This window comes from Hemicordylus capensis, chromosome 3, assembly GCF_027244095.1.
Source record: "Hemicordylus capensis ecotype Gifberg chromosome 3, rHemCap1.1.pri, whole genome shotgun sequence".
Lineage (NCBI taxonomy): Eukaryota > Metazoa > Chordata > Lepidosauria > Squamata > Cordylidae > Hemicordylus > Hemicordylus capensis.
Window position 1 is genome coordinate 320,331,326 of NC_069659.1, and position 21,115 is coordinate 320,352,440.

The window sequence follows — 21,115 nt, forward strand, 5'->3', positions numbered from 1 at the left end:
CAGGCCACATCTTTATGTTGTCCCTAAACTGCTGGAAATTAATAAACATCCTGCACAGCACTCCAATCCCAAGAGCACTCCAATCCCACACTGGTTCTGTAATTTCTAGGCCACGTCCATGCTGTTACCCAATTCGCAGAGCCTCCAGGGCAACTAGAATTGTGTCAGCGCTGAAGCAAAAACTCTGCTATTATTCCTAATAGCAGAGGGATCACATCAGCACTGTTGCAATTCTTAAGCTGCCACAAAGGCTCTATGAGCTCAGTAACAAGCTCAGTAGCAGCACAGACACTGCTTAAAAATGGACAGAATCACTGCAGGCACCCCCATCTTGGCTTGGTGGGTGCTGTTCAATATATAAACACTCTTACTACTTAACATACATTTCAGAGGTAACAGCAGGTTTAATCTTGTAGAGAACATAGAAATGTCTCCTTCTGCATGGAGCAGATACAGATATGCTAGAGTAGCTTGCTTAAGGATTTCATCCCTCTTTGAATGTATGGATTTAACCAAATATTACTTTTCATCTTCTAAGAGGCTGACACTATCCAAGCAAAGAAAGCATTCCAGCTCAACTGGTTTGCTTATCTGGTTGTAACTGCTGCTAGCTGGCAATGTTGAATATCTTGTCCTAAAGAATCTGTTGTTGCCCAGGATGGAGCAGACCATCAAAGAATTCAGAATAGTTTTAACTGATGATCCAGGTAATTTCTAATCCAGGCAACACTCAAGGTAAGCTCCCCATCATCTGCCTTCAACCTATTCCCTGCCCATGGATGAAGGTGACCTCAAAACAAATGTTCCATATTCGATACGGTGGCAGAAACACAACTGATAGTTAAGGCCTTTGTCTAAGTGAATGTATGCTGAGATCAACTCAAAGCGGCCATTACACTCAACATTTGGCACATGTAACAGAGAGAGGTTATTTTCACCATCCTCCCTTTCCTCAGCAGCCTACTGTACCTCTTGAAAGTATGTCTCTGAGGGTTCCTTGATCCTCAAGAACATATTTCCAGGAGACACAGTGGGACACAGCGGGAAGGAGAAAGTGGCAAAAGTCACCTCTCCCGTCACATGTGTGAAACCTTCTTCGGCATGCATATTTGTCTGGATGGGTCAGTGACCAGCATCCTTGCTTATGGTTGCAGTTTCTCTTAAGTGATCACAGCCCAAATTAGATCTACAAAGGTAGTGGTCTATGCAAGACCAACACACACTCTTTAAAAGGTTTCAAAGTTCACAGGTCCACCACAGCTGAGATATTTCAAGCAGTTTGTTACAAAACTGCAAATGGTTCCAGATAATTTGATTACTAAACCATATCATGTATCTTGTGATATACAGATACATATGACATACTTGCTGATCAAGTTGAAAGTGGCTTTGTACCCATTTGTAAGACCAAATTTAGAAAAAGATTTTTTTTCCTTTAACCAAATATTTCAGGTAGTTCCAAGTTTGACCATTGGTAGTTTACTAAAAAATAATTCCTGCTGCATTCAATGGGACTTATCCCCAAGTAAGAATACAAAGGATTGTAGCCTTAAATTAATTAAAGTGATTCTGTGATTCCAAACAGAAAGGAGTTAAACAAACAAGTTATCTTACCTTCTTATAAAACGTAACACAACTCAGATTTTAAAGTAATTTATTGGAAATAGTTATTGGATTACAAACAAGCATTTCTGATTTACAGAGTGTGCTGACAGCTAAGGGTAAGAATTATAGCCTTCTAATTACCTATCAACAACAATGCCTAGTTAACTTTTCACTCACACAGCCCTTTAAATTGTGTATTTCTGTGGTCCAGGTTACTTGCTTAAACAGACATTCCCTGAAAACATCTTCATCTTTACCTTGTTATGCTCTGCAACAAGATGTTAATAATGGCAAGTACATTATAATTTTATGTCTACTACCCTGTGAAAGTTTAACCCACTTGCTCTTATATCTTCCTGCTGAATGCTATGAAAATGCCCATGCTGTAAAGAAAAAAGGCTTGAGTAAGAGCAATATAAAAATTTGGATTCAGCAGTATGTTTTTAACCTGCTAACTTTGTTAGCTGAACGGGGTGCTCTTCAGGCTGCATGCATGCCAGTGCTATCTGGATGAGTTATAGTGAATAATATAGTATTATGGCACACAAATCACCAGATGGTATTTTGCACTCATACCCCATCTTCAGTTTGAGTTATGCCTAGGAGTATGGATCACCCAACACAGGAATGATAGCATAAAAAAACACTGACACTGAAATACAGTACACGGCAACAGCTAAGCATTTTGTGAAACTTCTGGTGCACTTTAAAACTGAAGAGAGTGTTCTGTATGTAATCAATGGCCAATTAAAAGCCATTAGTTTTACACTAAATTGTTTTCTTAAACAATTTCCCAAGAAGTATAGGATAAGGTCTTCTACCTGTAACCATTTGAGAGTTATTGAGTTGCCACATGCTACAGTAAAACTAAGCTACACATACATAAGATGTCCTTTTCAGATAAAGCAATACCCATAGCACACATCCGTTAACTGAGTTGCATGACTATGCTTTAGAATCTAGTCATACAATTACTATTTGAGAAGCTTTTTCTCCATTTTAAATAAAACCACTTCCATTTATACAGAAAATTAACAAAGATCAGTGTTTACATATGATGCAATCACTAAGTATCTACACTGCTTACACTTTAATACCTCAACATAAAGCATGAGTTTGATTCACAGAATAAGTAGGTCCACGATTGTAAGTTAACAATAACTCTTTATTGCTTTATACATGTGGTGCTTTTCAAGGCACTGTGGCATGGACTAGAAAACCTGGAATGACTCGTAAAGGAACCTGGAATGACATATGGTCAACATGGAAAGTTCTTCAGAAGCAAGACGACAACGGATTTAAATTCCAAGTTATCAAACATCAGGAATGAGAGTTCATAGTTCACAGAAGAAATGTAACCATCTTGTTTAAAGACCAGCTCCTTCACATGCCCATCCTGATACTCTGAATAATCTGGAAGATAGCTGCAAAAAGAAATAGATTGAGGTGTTACTAACCACAAGACAGAAGCCATTTAGAGAACTATGCATTACAGGTAAACGTCGTTATTTGCGATACTGCTATTCACAGCTGAATAATATACACCCAACCTCCATATTTGTGGATATGAAAGCATTAAAACCTGCGTATCCACGATTTCTAGGTGGCTGGAAGTGACCTCAGAGGTCATTTCCAGCTGCCATTTTGCTTAAAGGGGCTGTTTTGTGACTCTTCTGGTTTTAAAAAAAGAATTTTTCCTGTGATTTTTTGCAGAAAATTGGACAATTGGCAGTTTGTGGGGGGCACTGCTAGACAGATGAAGACCTGCAGAGCTCCGTGCAGCACTTTATTTTAATTATTTCTCCAGTTTTTTGCCTTATTTCTGACTTTTAGGGATGTGCACAGAACCAATGGGGGATGGCTTGAAGGCGGGGTGGGATACCTTTAAGGGCGGGGGAGGGTGCTCTTACTCCTCCCGTTGCATTGCATTTCCCCCGCCAGCGCTGCAATTTAAAAGGGTCCATCAGGGTGGCAACGTAACTCCCTGCCGCCCCGTTCCCTCATTGGACAGGAAGTACCCGGCGCACATGCACATGTAGTCCCAGATTGTGTAATGCTCTCTCTCCTTTCTTCAAACTTAAGATGAAAACCCGCTTTCAGTTACTTGTCTTTAACTGGTGGATTAGGCCCTGGCTTAGTGCCACTGATGTAACCCAGCTTTGGAAGCGATGGTTTAGGTTTTTTTTAAGATAAAGAGAGACTGAAGAGAGTGTAGGGAGAAGGCACAGAAAATGAAGGTGATATGAAGATATAAAAAATTATGAGAGTGCCCTATGTTGCAGTTTGGGAGTAAAAGCAGGTCTTGAATCTGAAAAAGTTGACTACTTTAAAAAATACCACATGGCAGGAGTTCTCAAACTCAGGAGTCCACAAGTTTGGGACCAAATTTGAGAACCCCTGCCATATGGCAAAAAAGCTTTTCAATATTCTTGTCTGAACGCAACTCCTTTTATGGTCTTGGGTTGTTGTTTTTTTGTATGGGACTTACAGTTAAGCCTATTCATGTTCAGTAAGTGTGCACAGAATTGCAACCTTAAGAAGCAGCCAAAGGCTGCCAAAGTAAATAAGTACTATTCCTTTGATTACCATAGCATAAGAAAGATTCATTGATTTTTAATGAACTATTACTTTAGATCACTGCTTCCTATTACATCTGGCAATTGAACTACCATGGAATACAATAAACATGTCATGTTAAAGCCACTTGGGAACCCATGGTATCAGACATCCTTATCCAGTTGTTGGGTAGAAAATGTTGTTATTCACTTAATAAGAACATAAAATCTTTCACTTAATTTATAGGAGCCAAATGCAGCCTCTTTATATCATTTGTAAAAGTCAGCCTAATTCCCAAGGATGTATGAAGTTGAGGCCAATCAGCTTAGGAAAAGGGTTAACTATCATATGATCGTCTTAATGTCAGTGTTCATATAACTTGCTTTGCATAAGCTTTCTTCCTATTTCTATGGCTTTGTCCTGAGCCACCTGCTGCACTGTACAGTAGAGACTACTTTACAGGTCATTTTGCTATTCAAAACAAGTCTCAAATCACAAATACCTAAGTATAATTTTTCAGGAAGCTAATCCCACTAAACTCAATGGGTCCTGGAGTGAACAAGCTGAGGAAAGAGCTGGGGAACAGATTCTAAGCACACTTACATAGAAGCTTCTTTTACACAGATCATTTATGTAGACAGCACTGTTGGTGGATTCTCCATGGGAAATAAGAGTTCCATCGACCCAAGGAAATAGTACACCCCCCTCCCCCCGTCTCCTCTATATCGTCTAATGATTGTATATATAGAGAAAGATAGGTTGTCGACTATGATGGGTGTTAAGTACAACAAAGCAGCAGCAGCTGCTGCTGCTACTGGAACGGAAACCCCTCTAGGCTGGGGCTCCTTGAAGCCGAGTGAGCTCTTCCTCGCCACTGAAGCCACCTGGCCCCCGGGGCCCCACGCTCAGTCCCACCACCTGGGTCCACCGCTCGCCCTCCCAACCTGTCAGCCCTTACCCGATCCGCACACCACGAAGATGAACAACGCCAACAACCAGGGCCCCACCGACGCCTTCTCCTCGGGGGCGTTTCTCTGTGGGGAAGAGAGGGGCGCTGTCAGCATCGCTCGGGGATGGGCAGGTGGTGGGGGGGCGAGGCAGCGCCGCAGCCCCCAAGCGCCCCAGCCTGTGAATGGGGTCGCGCCCCCCTCGACCCCTTAAACACGGGCCCCCCAACCCCAGACCCCGCCGGTGTCTCCGCAGCTGTGGCGGTCCCGTCCTGCGCCCGCCGACCTGGGAGCCCGCTCAGGGGGGCACCCGCGCGGGGCTCGCTCCGGAGAGAGCCCGAACATGGGGCGAGGGCAGGGAAGGGTGAGAGAGGCGCCAGCGATACGGGAGGGGGAAGAGAGGGAAGAAGGAGACCCCGCTGAGGCCAGCCTCGAGGACCCCCACCCACCCACCCCGACACGAAGGACTATGGGCCGGGGAGGGGGACCTACCGAGGTCTTGGCCACGTTCCCGCGCTGCGTGATGTTCTTGCTGTGTTTCTCGTTAGCCATCCGGATCCGCTGCTTTGCCACCATCTTTGCTGCCTCTGCCGGCTCGCTCCTGCACGCCTTGCGCCGCCGCCTGTCACTGGCACGACTGCCGCCGCCGCCGCCGCCCGGAGCTGCGCTTGGACTCCGGCCCTGCCGCCGCCGCCGCTGCCGCGCGAGTGTACGGAGGAGGAAGGCGCTGACGTGACAGGCAGATCACCTCTCGGGCTCCCTCTTGCCCAGCCGCCGCGTAAGCAGCAACTGCCCCCCTCAGGCAGGCCCCGCCCTCCGCAAGCGCGCTGCCAGCGACGGCGTGGGGGGGAGGAGCCGCAACCCGGAAGCGATGTGGCGCCCGACGAGAGATGAAGGGGAGCTGAGTGGGAAGGCGGCGGCTTCTTCCCGTTCCCTTCTTCCGGCCTCCTCCTCGCGGCGGGCCAATCGGGGCTCCGGCAAGCAGCTCCGCGCGCCCTGGCTCCATCACGTGCCCCGGGAAACGCCCTTCCTCCCTTCCCTTCAGCTTCCTACACGTCACCCAGAAAGAGGCTTCCGTCTCTAAAGTTGGCCGCGGCAGGACGAGGAGACGTGTACAGTTCTTGGCCGTTGCCCCGCCCCACGACCCGGAAGGCGAAGCCTTGGGTCCGGCTCAAGATGGCGCCTCCCACGCCGCTTCTGGCAGGTGGGTGCTGTGCGAATCGACGGCGAGTGGTTTCTTTCCACCCGCCGCCTGGTGTAGTGCGAGGCGGTGATGGTGCCGACAGGCTGGGCGAGGGTGGTTGTCTCGGGGCCGCTAGGCAAAGAGTCTCTTGCATAGCCCCCTCGGGCTGGGGGAGTCCAGCCACGCGCGCTAGCTGTGTTCGTGAGCAAGAAGTGGGCTTCCTTGTCCGCACCAGCACGTGCGAGGCCACTCGAGAGCCGGACCCACGAATTTCCGCGGGGCTTCGTGCCAAACCAGTGTGCATAGAACTGCAGCCAGGGAACGCAATTCTGTCCGCGTTTATTTTTAAGTTCTCTTGGGCTTGTTTCCAGGAAAGTCTGCATAGGTCTGCAGCCCTTCGTCCTCTAACAGGGCGTCCCAGACGTTGTTGACTACAGCTCCCAGCATCCCCAGCTGCAATTGCCTTTGCTTGGGTGTTATGGGAGTTGTAGTCAACAACATCTGGGAATCCCTGTTAAAGGAACACTATCTCCGTCTCAAGTAAAATGCCTATGGCCTTTTGAGTTGATTGGGACTTGTCTGTCGTCAGGAAAGCTGCAGTCCTGTTTGCCTTACTTGGGAATCAGTTCGGTTTGACTCTTACTTCACTGCAGGCGCATAACAAGGCCGGAGTGGGCCCAGAGACAAAATTTTAAAATGGGCCCCTCGCTGATACACACACTTCACAATATATAGTGCACTCACACTCACATCCCCATTATGGCAGCTTCTCTAGAAAACTCCACTCCTTCGCTTTAACCCCGTCCCTCCACCCTCCCATGGGGAAGAGCGCTCCCAGCTCAGAATTGCTTCTGCAGACAAGGACTTTGCTCCATGCATGCCGACTTTGCTCCGAACTTGGGGTTGGCTTTCCCACGGCACCGAAGCTCTGTGGGTATTGGATAGTCATGTGACTTGCCTCTGGGGGGTCCCCTCGAGGCGTGGGGGCCCCCAGGCAGCCGCCTCCCCTTGCCTAATGGTAGTGATGCCCCTGCTTCACTGTAAAATGTGCTTAGGGTCGGCTCCGTAGCAACCAGAAGTTCAGTCATACTTTCCTCCCCTACTTTCCCCCATTGAGCCTTTCCCCAGAATACCAGTTTCGGATGCAGGTGCCTCTCCCCGAGGTTACAATTGAGAGGGGTCAATTATTATTATTATTACATTTATATCCTGCTCTTCCTCCAAGGAGCCCAGAGCAGTGTACTACACACTTAAGTTTATCTTTCACCACAACCCTGTGAAGTAGGCTAGGCTGAGAGAGAAGTGACTGGCCCAGAGTCACCCAGCAAGTATCATGGCTGAATGGGGATTTGAACTCAGGTCTACCCAGTCCTAGTCCAGCACTCTAACCACTATATCACGCTGGCTCTGGAACTGCTATCTGGCTCAATGTTGCACCACTAAACTTTGGATAGGGCTGTAAAAGTTCTCTGTTGTTAAAACTTGCATATCAATCATATCTGTGGTTCAGATCTTAAAGTCATGGCAGTCCTGTGGAGAAACACGTGCCACTGTTTTTTCAGCTTATGGATAGGTTATTGAAGAGTGGTGGAAGATAATAGTTCTTGAACCTTTTATAGCTCTGTAGAAACTGGGGTTTTTGCTAATGTTTGTCATGTTGCAGCACTGCAGAAGTGAGAATGAGCCTCACAACCCATTCAAAGCTGTGAGTCACAAGAGACAATGCAATGCTACTTCACTTGCACTTTGTGCTGTAGCAACCAGGATTCCTGTTTAGCCCCATAGCTTCATTTTAAAGAGAGAGGAAAGATCTCCAGATGGTAGCCTGGCAACTTTAACTTTTATTCAGACAAAAAGGGAGCATGCTTTAGTGAAGGAGGTGCTTGAGAAATGGGAGTTTCTGAGCTGGTAGTTCTCCTAGAAATTTTCTTTGCACTCAGACGAAGAAGGAAATGCACAGGGTATTGTCAAAACCCCTTTTCAAGTCCAACACAGATTACATGAAAGGAGACATCCTTTTGTAAACTTGTCTTCCTGTACAGCTGCATAACTTGGTAAAGCAATATCATTAGGAAAATGACTGAATTTCTCACAAAAGCAAAACACATTTCTGTATTTCTTGCAGATTACTTACTAATGTATTCTGTGCTACCTGAACTTGATCATGTTTCCCATAGTCTTTAGACTGAAGCCACGACTTCTGTCAACCAAGCTTATAACACTGTCAAAAGAAACCCAGTCCAACAATCAGTCCATTAAGAGAGACTTGAGGAAAACCAGTCTGCAAGCAGACCTAGTGGAATCAACTCTCTTGCCATGCAGAGAGTTTTTATAATCCTGTGGGCATTATAATGCATGTCACTGATAGATTTCAACTGCAGTTTTGGTTAAATTTCAGTTAGGCAACTGTCATATGCCCTCCTTCCAAGAATTAGGCTTTACTAATGAGGCCCTGCTGGAAATGCTATCTTATAGAAGAAGATGGCCTCCAGAAAGCACAGGCTGGTTTTCTCCCTGCTATACTTGGTTTTGGTTTTTTCTCTGCTGTACTTCCAGAAGCAAGTTAAGACATTCATTTTCAAAGATCTCTAACGTACCTTTTTCTCCTTTTGCTGTTTATTGATTTTGTTTTAATTATATTTTTGGTTTTAATTTGTGATGTTTTATTTGATTGGTGCAGTTCTATACTGTATATTACTTTGTGAACTTATTGAATGGTGTTATAAACAAACTAGTTAGCATTTCACTGCTACAGTTTAAATCTGTGTTCGTGCTAGAAGCATACTCCTAAACTTAGTTGAAAAAAATTTCTCTCTGTCTACTCTCTCCCACTCCATGCATAATGTTATACACCTTGACCATGTTTTCCCTTAGTCATCTCTTTTCCAAAGTAAAGAGCCCCAGATGCTGTAGCCTTATCTCATAAGGTAGATTCAAAATGGTTGCCTGTCTGCATATTCAGGGGACTTCATAGGCTCTCAGGAATGAAGTTTGTTCGTTAAAAGAAAATCTGGAGGTGGGGGGCAGCATGATGTGTATGCTCAGTGTCCCCCTGCAAGAGCCAAAGAGTACTGAGGTGTCAGTTGAGCGGGGAACTCAGCAGAACTCTATGTAGGGAGGGGCAGCTCGCCTGCTTGTTATTAGGGTTGGGTGGATGCAACTTTTAGTTGCAGGACCCCTTTCTTTAATAGCATTAAAAAACCTTCTAGCGAGTGTTAAGATTAAAACGTTCTCAAAATACATTTTGAAAACAATTTAACTATTGGAAAAACCTTGCCCCCCCTCCCAAATTGTTAGAGACCTGCCGTCCCTGCACCCCAGTCCTATATTCTTGCTTGCACATGTGCAAGCTAGTCAGCATCCTGTTTTTCCGCTTACCTAGTTGTCATCCTTTCCCTCACTGTATACTCAGTCTCTGTGTATTGGTGCTGGGCTTGGGCTCTCCCCGTTTGCCCAAGACCTTTGTGCTTTTCCAGTGGGGTCTGTTGACTGTTCTGTCCATGGTTGGCTGGGGCACAGAGGTATTTCCTGAGTTAGACCCCTACCCTCTCGTGCCTGCATTGTGGAGAGAGGATATCCTACCTCCATGCAGGCCTGAGAAGGTATGGGTCTAACCCAGGGCAGGTGAGACTCTACTGTGAGTGTTTAAGTGTTTTCTGAGTTCCTCACAATTGTATATTTGGTATGAAGTATGTTCACTCTTTGCCTTTGTGCATCTCTGGACTGGTGGCAGATTGTTACTATCTGTGTTTTTCAATTGCGACCGTGTGTGTGTGTGTGTGTGTGTGTGTGTGTGTATCTGTCTGTCCAGCCATCCCCTGATCATAGCCCTGGATTGCTGTAGCAACTAGCATGATCACATTCCTCCCATGCTGCATCCTATCTTCCCACTTGAGGTTTGTGTAGTTGTCAAGTATGAGAGAAATGCATTTGAGAATCAAGACCTTTTGCCTTCTCTCATACCATGCTCAAATAATGGGAGAATAGGTAAAAGGGTGCTTAAAGGAATCTACATGCCCCTCTCCTCCCAGTTTATCCATAGCCTTCTAAGAAAGTAGCTAGGAGGCCGGAATAAAAGATAAAGATTTGCCAGCTGTCTCTGATTCAAACACTGCTCTCATATTATTTCTTGTTTACACAGTCAGACAGATGTTATTGACTGGTTTGTTTTATCCAGACATCGAGTCCTTCCCAAGGACCTGGGATGCCAGAATTTTATTGTCAATTGTTAAAGATATCGTCGCAGAATATAGGCTGTTCCCAGTAAAGCTGCTTTTTGTAATTGGCTGATAGTGATTTCTGTGGCCCCTGTGGTGTTGAAGTGCTCTTCAAGGTCTTTTGGAACTGCACCTAGGGTGCCAATTACCACTGGGATTATTTGGTCTTTTTCTGCCACAGCCTTTCAATTTCAATGTGTAGATCTTTGTATTTGGTGATTATTTCTATTTCTTTTTCTTCTATTCTGCTATCCCCTGGTATTGCTATGTCGATTATTTTGACTTGTTTTTCTTTCTTCTCAACTACAGTTCTATCTGGTGTATTGTGTGGCAGATGTTTGTCTGTTTGTAGTCGGAAGTCCCATAATATTTTTACATCTTCATTTTCTTCGACTTTTTCAATTTTATGGTCCCACCTATGTTTGGCTACAGGTAGCTTGTATTTTTTGCAGATGTTCCAGTGTATCATCCCTGCTACTTTGTCATGCCTTTGTTTGTAGTCAGTCTGTGCGATCTTTTTACAACAGCTGATTAGGTGGTTCACAGTTTCATCAGCTTCTTTACAAAGGCGGCACTTGCTGTTTGTGGTGGATTTTTCGACTTTTGCTCTTATTGCATTTGTTCTTAGTGCCTGTTCTTGTGCAGCCAGTATTAAACCCTCTGTTTCTTTCTTCAAGTTGCTATTCTTAAGCCATTGCCAAGTCTTGGTGATGTCTGATTTTCCACTTATATTGTGCAAATATTGACCATGCAGTGGCTTCCCCCCCCCCCCATTTTTCTACTTGGTTCTTGACTTGTTCTTTCTTGTAGGCTTGCTTTGTTTCATTGGTGTTGAATAGTTTCACATTATTGACCATTTGAAGTGCATCTTCTTCACTGTTCTTGATATATTCTTCAAGGCCTCTTTTCTCCTCCTCTACTGTTTGATGGACTTGCAGCATTCCTCTTCCACCTGAGCTGCGAGGGAGGTAGAGCCTATCGACATCACTGCGGGGGTGCAGAGCATGATTGATGGTCATGATTTTCCTGGTCTTACGATCTAGCGTCTCTAGCTCTGCCTGGGTCCAGTCTATTATTCCTGCAGTGTATCTGATAACAGGTATAGCCCAGGTGTTTATGGCTTGTATGGTGTTCCTGCCATTGAGTTTGGACTTTACGGTTTTTCTAACTCTCCTGATGTATTCACTTCCCATTTTTCTTTTAATTTCAGTGTGTGCGATGTTATCAGCCTGGAGAATGCCCAAGTATTTGTAACGTTCTTTCTCTTCCAGGTTCTTGATGTTGCTTCCATTGGGCAGTTCTATTGCTTCTGTTTTTCTTATTTTCCCTCTGTTCATTATTAATGCAGCACACTTGTCTAGTCCAAACTCCACTGCTATATCGCTACTGAATATATGGACAGTGTTTAGCAGTGATTCAATTTCTGACTGGGACTTTCCATACAACTTCAGATCGTCCATGTACAGCAGATGGTTGATTTGACTTGATGTTTTAGATGTTTGGTATCCGAGGCCTGTTTTGTTTAGTATTTGTGAAAGTGGGGTCATGGCGATTACAAACAACAGAGGGCATAGTGAGTCCCCTTGGAAAATGCCTCTTCTAATGCTAACCTGTCCAAGCGTCTCGCCATTGATTGTTAACTGTGTACTCCACATGCTCATTGCTTTTTAAATAAATATCTGAATGTTTTTGCTGACACCAGTTGTTTCTAAACATTTTTGTATCCATGTGTGAGGCAATGACTCGAAGGCTTTCTTGTAGTCAATCCATGCAACACTTAGATTTGTTTTTCTTCTCTTGCAGTTTTCTAAAATCATTTTGTCAATCAGCAGCTGGTCTTTTGTGCCTCTGGTGTTCGGGCAATTTCCTTTCTGTTCAACTGGAAGCTGTTTGTTAGTTAATAAGTGTTGCATCACTTCATCTGCTATTATTCCAGTTAATAATTTGAACATGGTTGGCAGGCAGCTCAGTCTATAATTACTTGGAACTGCACCTTTTGCTGGGTCTTTCATGATGAGATGAGTTTTCCCAGTTGTTAGCCATTGTTCAATATCAGCTCCTTGCAAAATGTGATTGAACTGTTTTGATAGTTGTTTATGAAGGCTTGTTAGGTGTTTAAGCCAAAAGCCATGTGGTTCATCGTCGCTTGGTGCAGTCCAATTTTTAATTTTCTTTGCTCTTTCATTTATTAATTCTGGTGTTATTATTAGATCTTGCATCTGTTGGTTACATTTTTGACCTCTTTCATCCAGCTTTCTTTTTTATTATAATCTATTGGATTGTCCCATAATTTCCCCCAGAATTGCACTGTTTCTTCTTTATTTGGTGTTTCTAGGTTTCTTGTAGTTTCTCCTTCTATGTTTTGGTAGAAACGTCTCTGATTTGACTGGAATTGGAGATTCTGCCTGTGTTGTGTAGTTCTGGCCTCATATCTGATAATCTTCTTTGACACTGCTGTTATTTGCTGCTTTATTATTTCCAGGACTTCTCTAATTTTCCTTGAATCTAGGTGGTATTTTTGGATCAGATACTGTTTGGAGTTTTCATTCTTCAGCTTCTTGTCTTTCATATCTTTCAGTTTACTAGCATCTGATCTAAGCCTGGAGATTTTATTTTCTAATCTAATCTTCCATTTAGGTGATGTACTGCTTTCTTTTTTTACAGGTCCACTGATCTTATATCCGAGCTCTTGTGTTGTTATTGTTGCTGCACTGTACATTAGTTGGTTTGTTTCTTGCAAATTCTTGGTTGTTATCTCTGCAAGTGCAGCATTGACATTTTTTAATGCCTGAGCAAGTTGTTTTTTGGCAACTGTTTTTAGAGCTGGAAGTCGAACCCTGGTGGTTGTTTGGTTCATGTGCTCAGTTTTTTTTGCTTTAGTTCTTGTTGCTTTTCTGTTAAACGGCATTTGGGTTTTTGAGGTGAAGGCAAAGGGGAGGTTGCCTGGTTTTGATTTTGAAACAGTTCAGCAACAGTGGCATCCTCGATTTACAACACCTCCTCCACCTGCGCCTGAGCAACTGCTTCAGTTGGTGGTAATTCTTCTTCCATATCTTGAGCCTGTGTTGCTCTTTGCAGTTCTTCCAGCTCAACTTCAGTGAATACTTTATTTCTTATTATGAATCTTCTCCGGTCTGCTAGCCTTTGTTCTGTTATTTCTGTATCTGGATGCTTCTCTTTCCAAATTTGGTACATTCTTCTTAAATAACCTCTTCTAGTTGGACTAGACTTGTAATAGCAGATCATTATTTCCTTGTTGGCATAGAGCAGTGTACTCATACTTAAGTTTCTCTTTCACAACAACCCTGCGAAGTAGGTTAGGCTGAGAGGCAAGTGACTGGCCCAGAGTCACCCAGCTAGTATCATGGCTGAATGGGGATTTGAACTCGGGTCTCCCCGGTCCTAGTCCAGCATTCTAACCACTACACCACCCTGGCGAATAAACAAGAATTTGCTTGGGCATAATGCAGCTCTGACTTAGACAGCACGATTGCAGTTCTTTGGGAAGAGCGCAGGGTGGATAAAAATCAATGATTTTTTAAATTTAAATTGGATTTTTAAAAATTCAGATTATTAAAATAAAATGCTTTTTGAGGAAAAAAATCTATCTAAAGATAGTTTTCTATTTAAGATACATTATAGTCCAAAGGTTATTCATCATGAAATAAAGGATTAGTTTTTAATTATGTAGCATGAGGCATACAATGTTTATATTTTTTGGTAAATGAATTCCATTAATCCATTCACAATGTCATGCTCTTCCAGTGGTTTCTGTAAGATTATTTTGGGCAATTTTTCTATCTAGAAGAGGACCAAAAATGAAAGCTTCATCTGGTTGTAAATATTAAGATTATACCAGCAAGAATGAGTCTTTAAATCTAGTCTTTCTGACTAGTAATTTAAATCGATTTGATTTAAATCAAATCCACCTGGAAGAGCATGAGTGGGAGAATGTGCTGGATGACTGGGGCTGGAGCAGGTTCTCTCTGCTTCGTCGGTGTTGTCCCAGTCTGGAGTAGTTTGCTATTCAAAAGGAGTTGTGATCATCTGTCACCTCCCTCTGCAGCACCTGTAGCTTTGGCATCAGCAGTGTGAGGACTGGGGGTTTGCTTCATGAGGCTGAAGTAGGTCCCTGGTTAGTTATTTGACACACAGAGCTAGCTGATGGTGCAGCCTGAATAAGAAACGGACATTTCCATCCCATTGACCCCAAAATAAGTGATGGGCTATTCCATATCATTCATGTCCATCATTGGAAGAGCATCCTCTTCAAGATACAGAGGCATTCAAGCATTGCTCAAAGCACTTGCAAAGAACATATGATGCCCCCAGGCAAAACTTAGGGAAGAGCAATTGAAGGGCTTACACCCCAGAATAAACCTTGGGCCTCCCCCAATCATTTGTCACATAATCAGGAGACTGTCCCCTGAAAGACTCACTAGTACCATGTCTGGTCAGCTGTTTATTTTTGCACATGCCACTGTCAAACCCGCTACCTAGTCCAGGAATTACCAGTGTATGTATAAATGAGTAAGAAACTGGTGCTGTGTATCTGCAAAGAAGCTAGAGGTCACTGCCGGTGCTCCCTATAACAGGGATCCCCAGATGTTGTTGATTACAACTCCCATAATCCCCAGCCAAAGGCCATTGCAGCTGGGGATTCTGGGAGTTGTAGTCAACAACATCTGGGGATCCCTGTTAGAGGAAACACTGGTCACTGCAAATGTTACACCTGTTTGACCAGGAGAATGTTCCTTATGAAACACACTAGCATAATGTCTGGCCCAGTGCTTTGTTTTTGCACATGATGCTAATGCATCTTATAGGGGACATTGGGGCTACACAGTACCCGTTCTTTACTCCTCCTTACTCTTGCATATTGGACATCCTTAAACTGGATGCAGTGCATTTGCCAATGTTTTGTGCAAAAACAAAGCCCTGGGCTGGATAAGACACTGCTAGTCCCGCGGTCTCTCTCTCTCTCTCTCTCTCTCTCTCTCAAAAAAGAAAAAAAAGAATAAGGGAGTAGTGCTGTTTACTCCTCAAAACAGTTTTGAGTTGCTGCAAATGATAAACCTATACAACCAAAGAACGTCTCCCATGAGATGTACCAACATTATGTCCAGCCAAGTACATTGTTTTTGGTTGCTGCCAGACATGCTGGCCCCAGTCCTGGCGCACTCAGTCTGTATACAAGAATATGAGACACTAGGGCATCTCATAGGGACTTTCCTCTGCTTGTGAGAGTATCATTTGTGGTGGCCCAAAGTTTATTTTGGGGTGTACTGTATCAGTTACTTTTTAAAAAATACAGATCCTGGATCTTCCTAAGTTGCATTTGGCCACATCTTGTCAGACACAGAATGTTGGGTCAGACACAACGCTAGTGCATCTTGTAGGTAGTGTTCCCTCTAACAGGAATTCCCAGATGTTGTTGACTACAACTCCCAGCATCCCCACCTGCAATGGCTTTTGCTTGGGGGTTATGAGAGTTGTAGTCAGCAACATCTGGGAATCCCTTTTAGAGGGAACACTGCTTGTAGGGGACATTCTGCTGGTCATGACCCAAAGCTTATTCTGGGGGTGTAAAACCCACAGTTCCTGTGGGTTCCTAAGCGTCGCCTGGAGGTTTTTGAAAAGCATTCTGTGCAAAAATAATGCTTTGGACCTTCTGAACATGTGTTGATTTTGAAGATACAGTCTTCTGATGATGGGATGTGACCAGAAGATGGGATGTGACCCAACAGAGTTTCCCAAAACTTGGGGTGAGTTTTAACAGGATGGAAACTTACATGTCTTATTTGGGCTGTTCCTGCAACTCTCTGTAAAATAAGGAACTGAGAACCAACTTTAGCCTTCTATTTGCTTCTCTCTCTATTTATCTATGAAGATTGCAAGCTGCTTCCCTCCTGGGTTAGCTGCTAGGGAAATGTTTTGCAAATGACTCCTTGTTTTTGCAGGAGAGCAAAAAAAGGGAGACCCTGTACCTTTATGGAAACTAGGTTAGGTGTGAAAGATAGCACACATGCCTCAAATTGTTGCTGCTGCCTTGAATGATAAGGGGAAATTGCTGAGGAGCATGGCAGCTGTATTCTCCAAGGCACTTCCTTGAAGTGAAGTGACATATGGGACTACTGTGTGAAGAGGAGGCTAAGGTTGGCAGTTCCCTCCTGCCTTTGTACAAGAGGGCAAAGCCTATTAGTTTGGTGGCTCTGACATAGGAATTCCAGGTGAGTTATCTTGTAACACTAGCTCTGTTTAAGGCCTGCACAGTTCAGCAGCTGTGCCTGAATAACTGGCAGAAGTGCAGCTTCACCCAAAGTTTCTCTTACTGGGGCAGGAGGCTGCTTTCTGTCTGCACTGGTGCAAAGTGGTACTAGACCATCACATCACTACAATCTTATTTACAGTGCATTCAGTATACAGTGTATGTTAACTTGGAAGTAAGTTCCATCAAGTTTAATGGGGTTTACTCCCAAGCGTGTAGAGAATTAGTCTTGGCAATCATCCTATCCAAGGCCTGCTCAAGTCATAAAAGTGGGGGCAGTAGAAAAGCTGGAAACCATAGACTGCACCATGCGTTGTAACTTGCAGAGTTACGAAGAGTTACAAAGCTTGGCCATTCTTCTGTGAAGTTAGATGTATGTAGGCCTCAGTCACCACTGAAACTAAGGATTAATTCTGCCAGACTTGAAATGGATAAATGCAATTTTAATTCCTATTATTGCTATGTTTTGCTAGTGCGAGGATCTGAAGGACTGTATATGGTGAATGGGCCTCCTCATTTTGCAGAGAATACAGCGTTTCCAAGGTACTTCACTTTTCAGTTCCATTGAATGACATAAATTTAGAATTTTCCTTGGTAAAAATATAACTAATTGCTAAACGTGTTAATTCAAATGAAAATGAAGTGTATTCATACACTTATAAACAGAGCTTGCATTCTGCAATGTTTATTTGTGTTGCTGGCTGCTACTTGAAATACCTCTCTTCCAATCCAAGGGTAACTCAAGTGTGTGAAAATGTCCAGTTTCCAGATTTTTCCAGAGTAGCCTTACAATTTTGATATGCATTTCAAGTTCTCTTCCTTAAGATAAATACATACAAATGGTTCTTTTCAGATTATTAGTATTACTTTTTTTTAAAGTAATCTGGGTACCTTGGACTATATATGTACCAAATTTTATATTTCTGTGAGGTATGGAACAATCATAACAAATATGAAACTCCTGGAAACAGATTTACCAACTATTCCTGGAGACTTTCCCAATATCAAGTCATTATCATTTCCAGGATTGCTTTCAATTGATGCTAATGCTGAATGGTTGGCATCAATTTTCTTATTTTCCTCTTCCTTCACTCTCCTTTTTTCTTCTTGAATTGTGGGATTGCTTTATCCAAGGCCAACTCCCCCACACCATGATCCTTTAAGCCAGTGGTAGGCAACTGCCCTGAACCATTTTTGGAAGGGCGGTGGAGAAATCGAATAAACAACAACAACATCAACCTTGGCTCTCCAGGTACAACACCCATCATCTCCTGCAACAATAAATTGAATCCAGGAGGAATGCTAGAGATGCTTGGGTCTACCTGACTCACTAAGGTATCAAAAATGTTAGGGTACTTCCTGATAGGTTATTGCTCTCAAACCTGATGCACCTGTAGACAAGATACATTATTACTAAATACTCAAATGCAACACAAAGTTGGTAAGCTCCCATCCCAGATGAAATTTGGCACTGAGGTAGCCAGGGGCATAGAGAACTTGACCACGGCCAAAGGACAAAGTCTTCCAGCAGCTCCCCTGCCTCCTAAACTTTACAGTCGCATGCGAAACATGTGTGTGCTGCTAGCCACACCACCTGCGCCTGATGTCAGACACAAGGGGGTGGGGCCAATGCCAAGGAGCTTTGCTTTCCCCATTAGCGGTTTGTGGAATAGATGACTACACTGGCTGGGAAGAAGAGGGGCATGCCTCATGCTCCCAGCCAGCGAGCGCTTCATTCGCTGGCGGAGGCAGCACCCTGGCCAAAGGCAAGCCTTGGCGCCCTCCTCCAAGACCCTGACGGCCAGAGGGCAATTGTCCCTCCTTGCTCTATAGTCCCTACGTCCCTGGATGTAGCCCAAGATGTTGTTTCTAGGAAATTCTGTAAGGGAGATGGGTTTTACTCTATTTCTAGAAGTGGGGGGTGAACAAGAGTGCAACCTCAAATGGGTAAGGTACTTGCAAGTCATTCAGAAAGCCCAAACTTGGTAGCCCAGTAGAAAAGTTCAGGAAACAATCTGTTTAAATGTGCATCTGATAGTCAAGATGTGGAACAACTTCTGAAGAAGGCTGCATTGGATCCTTCAGAGTTGAGCAACTATAGGGCCGGTCTCCAACTTTCCATGGTTGGGCAAGGCAATTGAGAGTGTGGTGGCCTCCCAGCTCCAGACAGTCTTGGAGGGAAATGATTATCAAGACCCATTTCAAACTGGTTTTCAGGCGGGCTATAGGGTAGAGACTATAGGCTATAGGGTAGGGTATTGGTCGGCCTGATGGATGATCTCCAATGGGGAATTGACAGAGGGAGTGTGATTCTGTTGGTCCTTTTGGATCTGGAAGTGCTTTTGGACCCAAACCTCTCCAGTGGTGTGTCAGGTTGAGGCAGTGGCCAGTGTTGCTTTCTATAAGTTTGGGCTGATATGCCAGCTGCGTCCATTTTTTGAGATCACCTCAGAACAGTAGTACATATGCTGGTAACCTCTAGACTTGTCTACTACAACACACACGACCGCCGGGACCAGGCGGCCCTGATGGACGGGAGAAGGAGAAGCAGCGGCCGAGGAGAAGTGGCCCCCACGAAGCCGGGCAGGGAGAAGAGGCGGCGGGGGAAGCTGGCCGAGGTGGCGGCGGAGCCATGGCCGAAGCCTGGCGGCGCCGCCGAAGCCAGGCGGGGGGAAGACCTTGGGGCCCTTGCCCGGCCGGGGAGACCAGCCGCAGCATGGAGGCTGGTGGCGGCGGGAGGGGGAATGGCGGTGGGGGGCCCGGAGCGCACAACTCTCCTAGCGCCCGTTATTTAACGGGCCTAAAATAACTAGTTGCTATATATTTAATGTATTTGATATTGTGTAACCTTATTGCAACTGTTGTTACAAAAGGGTTTAATTTTGTTGTTTTGTTTTTATCACAAATATTTTATAGTGATATTTAGCAACTCATTCTGTTAATGTTTCTGGGGTTTTTTGTTCTTCTTGAGTGGTAATAGACACTTGTGTTTGGCTTCTCTCCCCCTACCTCCCACCCTCCCCAGGGACTCTGGGAAAAGCAGCAAAGTTTTTGCTTTCAGCAAAAATGGTTCCCTCTTTGGTTGGTGCAACGGAGAACAGTCAGTATAACTCCTATTATTTTACATTTGTTAAGAACTTGTGAGGGGGTATAGAGTCAATCCCATGAAAAGTATTTGCATGAAATTGCTTGAATAAATATATTCCAATGGTTTGTTGTTTTGTTTAAAGCATTATTTCTAGAAGGATCTCTGAAGTCAGTTACTATGAAACTTGCATGCAGAGTAATAAAATGTGGATTAATATCTTGGTTTCTGGTGGGTTTGTCCTTTAGAAGAAAGTTATCTTAAGAGAGTATTGGTTTAAATGTGATTGCCACATGTCCTCAGTCTCAAGGACATTGTAATAAAAATGTGCACAAGTGAAGGGTTAGAGCTCAACTATAACGTATTGAGAGATGCTCTAGTCAATCAATCTAATTAATCCTGTGATATACTCAGAGGAATAGTGTGTTAAATGAAAAAGAGTTATCTTTTTCTGGTGCATTGTTCAAGACAAAGTAGATTTAGAACTGAACATTTCAAAACATGGCAAATCTGGAACGGATCAGCAGAAATTGGCTATTAATTAACCAGTCTAATCGAGTTTTGTTGAAGTGACCTATTTTGGTTCCAGAATAAACATTGTGAATGTCATCAGCAATGACTTGCTGCACTCTTTTGATCTGCCAAAGACCCTTTCCCTTGAATTCTCTCCACTGAGCAATGTCCTGGCAACATGGCAGCCCTACACAAGTGAGTATTCCAGATGTCCAGTTTCCCTGACGATGAATGCTCCCTACAACCACGTTGGCTTTGAGCCACAGAATGTTCACAAAAACTCTAGCTTGGATCCAGACTTGCATGAGCAGAATGATTTTCCTGCTTCCCTGCATGCCTTCTCAAAAGCTTCTCCTGGGGAACCTCTGGAGTAGTGTGGGGTTGCATTGCATTGGGCTGTAGTGGAAGGAGGGAGTTGTCAGAAATTGGGCGGAGGCACCTTGTGAGCAGAGTCTTGGGCCTGATGCAGTGATGGAGGGGCCTGATGCAGTGATGGAGGGGAAATGGGAAAGCCCTTTGCATGATCATCATAATCAGTGTTCCCTCTAACAGGGATTCCCAGATGTTGTTGACCAGAAATCCCAGAATCCCCTGTTGCAATGGCTTTTGCTTAGAGATTATGGGAGTTGTAGTCACAACATCTGGGGATCCCTGTAAGAGGGAATACTGATCATGATCAGCCTGGATCCAAGCCTCTCTCCCTTCATGCATGAGAATAAGAGAACCGAAAAAAGGGGAAAG

At 44.1% G+C, this 21,115-nt stretch overlaps 2 protein-coding genes across 4 annotated transcripts in view; one reads left to right on the forward strand and one right to left on the reverse strand.

Annotated features, from left to right (window-relative positions):
* Positions 1-1,637: 1,637 nt before the first annotated feature.
* On the reverse strand, positions 1,638-5,912 carry SERP1 (stress associated endoplasmic reticulum protein 1). The gene is made up of 3 exons (XM_053305367.1): positions 5,601-5,912; positions 5,120-5,195; positions 1,638-3,029 (listed from the first exon to the last, which is right to left on the reverse strand). The coding sequence occupies exons 1-3, from the start codon at positions 5,682-5,684 to the stop codon at positions 2,989-2,991; spliced, it is 201 nt and encodes a 66-aa protein (XP_053161342.1). The 5' UTR covers positions 5,685-5,912; the 3' UTR covers positions 1,638-2,988.
* A 164-nt stretch (positions 5,913-6,076) lies between these two features.
* The window catches only part of EIF2A (eukaryotic translation initiation factor 2A), a 28,563-nt gene continuing 13,524 nt past the window's right edge, over positions 6,077-21,115 (forward strand). Inside the window, exons 1-5 of one of the 3 annotated variants that reach the window (XM_053305363.1) lie at positions 6,200-6,312; positions 16,203-16,273; positions 17,250-17,319; positions 19,802-19,876; positions 20,451-20,569. In XM_053305363.1, the coding sequence (XP_053161338.1) occupies positions 16,216-16,273; positions 17,250-17,319; positions 19,802-19,876; positions 20,451-20,569 (322 nt within the window). In that variant the 5' untranslated portion in view covers positions 6,200-6,312; positions 16,203-16,215. Of the gene's footprint in view, positions 6,313-16,202; positions 16,274-16,613; positions 16,739-17,249; positions 17,320-19,801; positions 19,877-20,450; positions 20,570-21,115 lie in introns of those variants that run through there. The other 2 variants (XM_053305364.1, XM_053305365.1) reach the window with 2 other exon arrangements.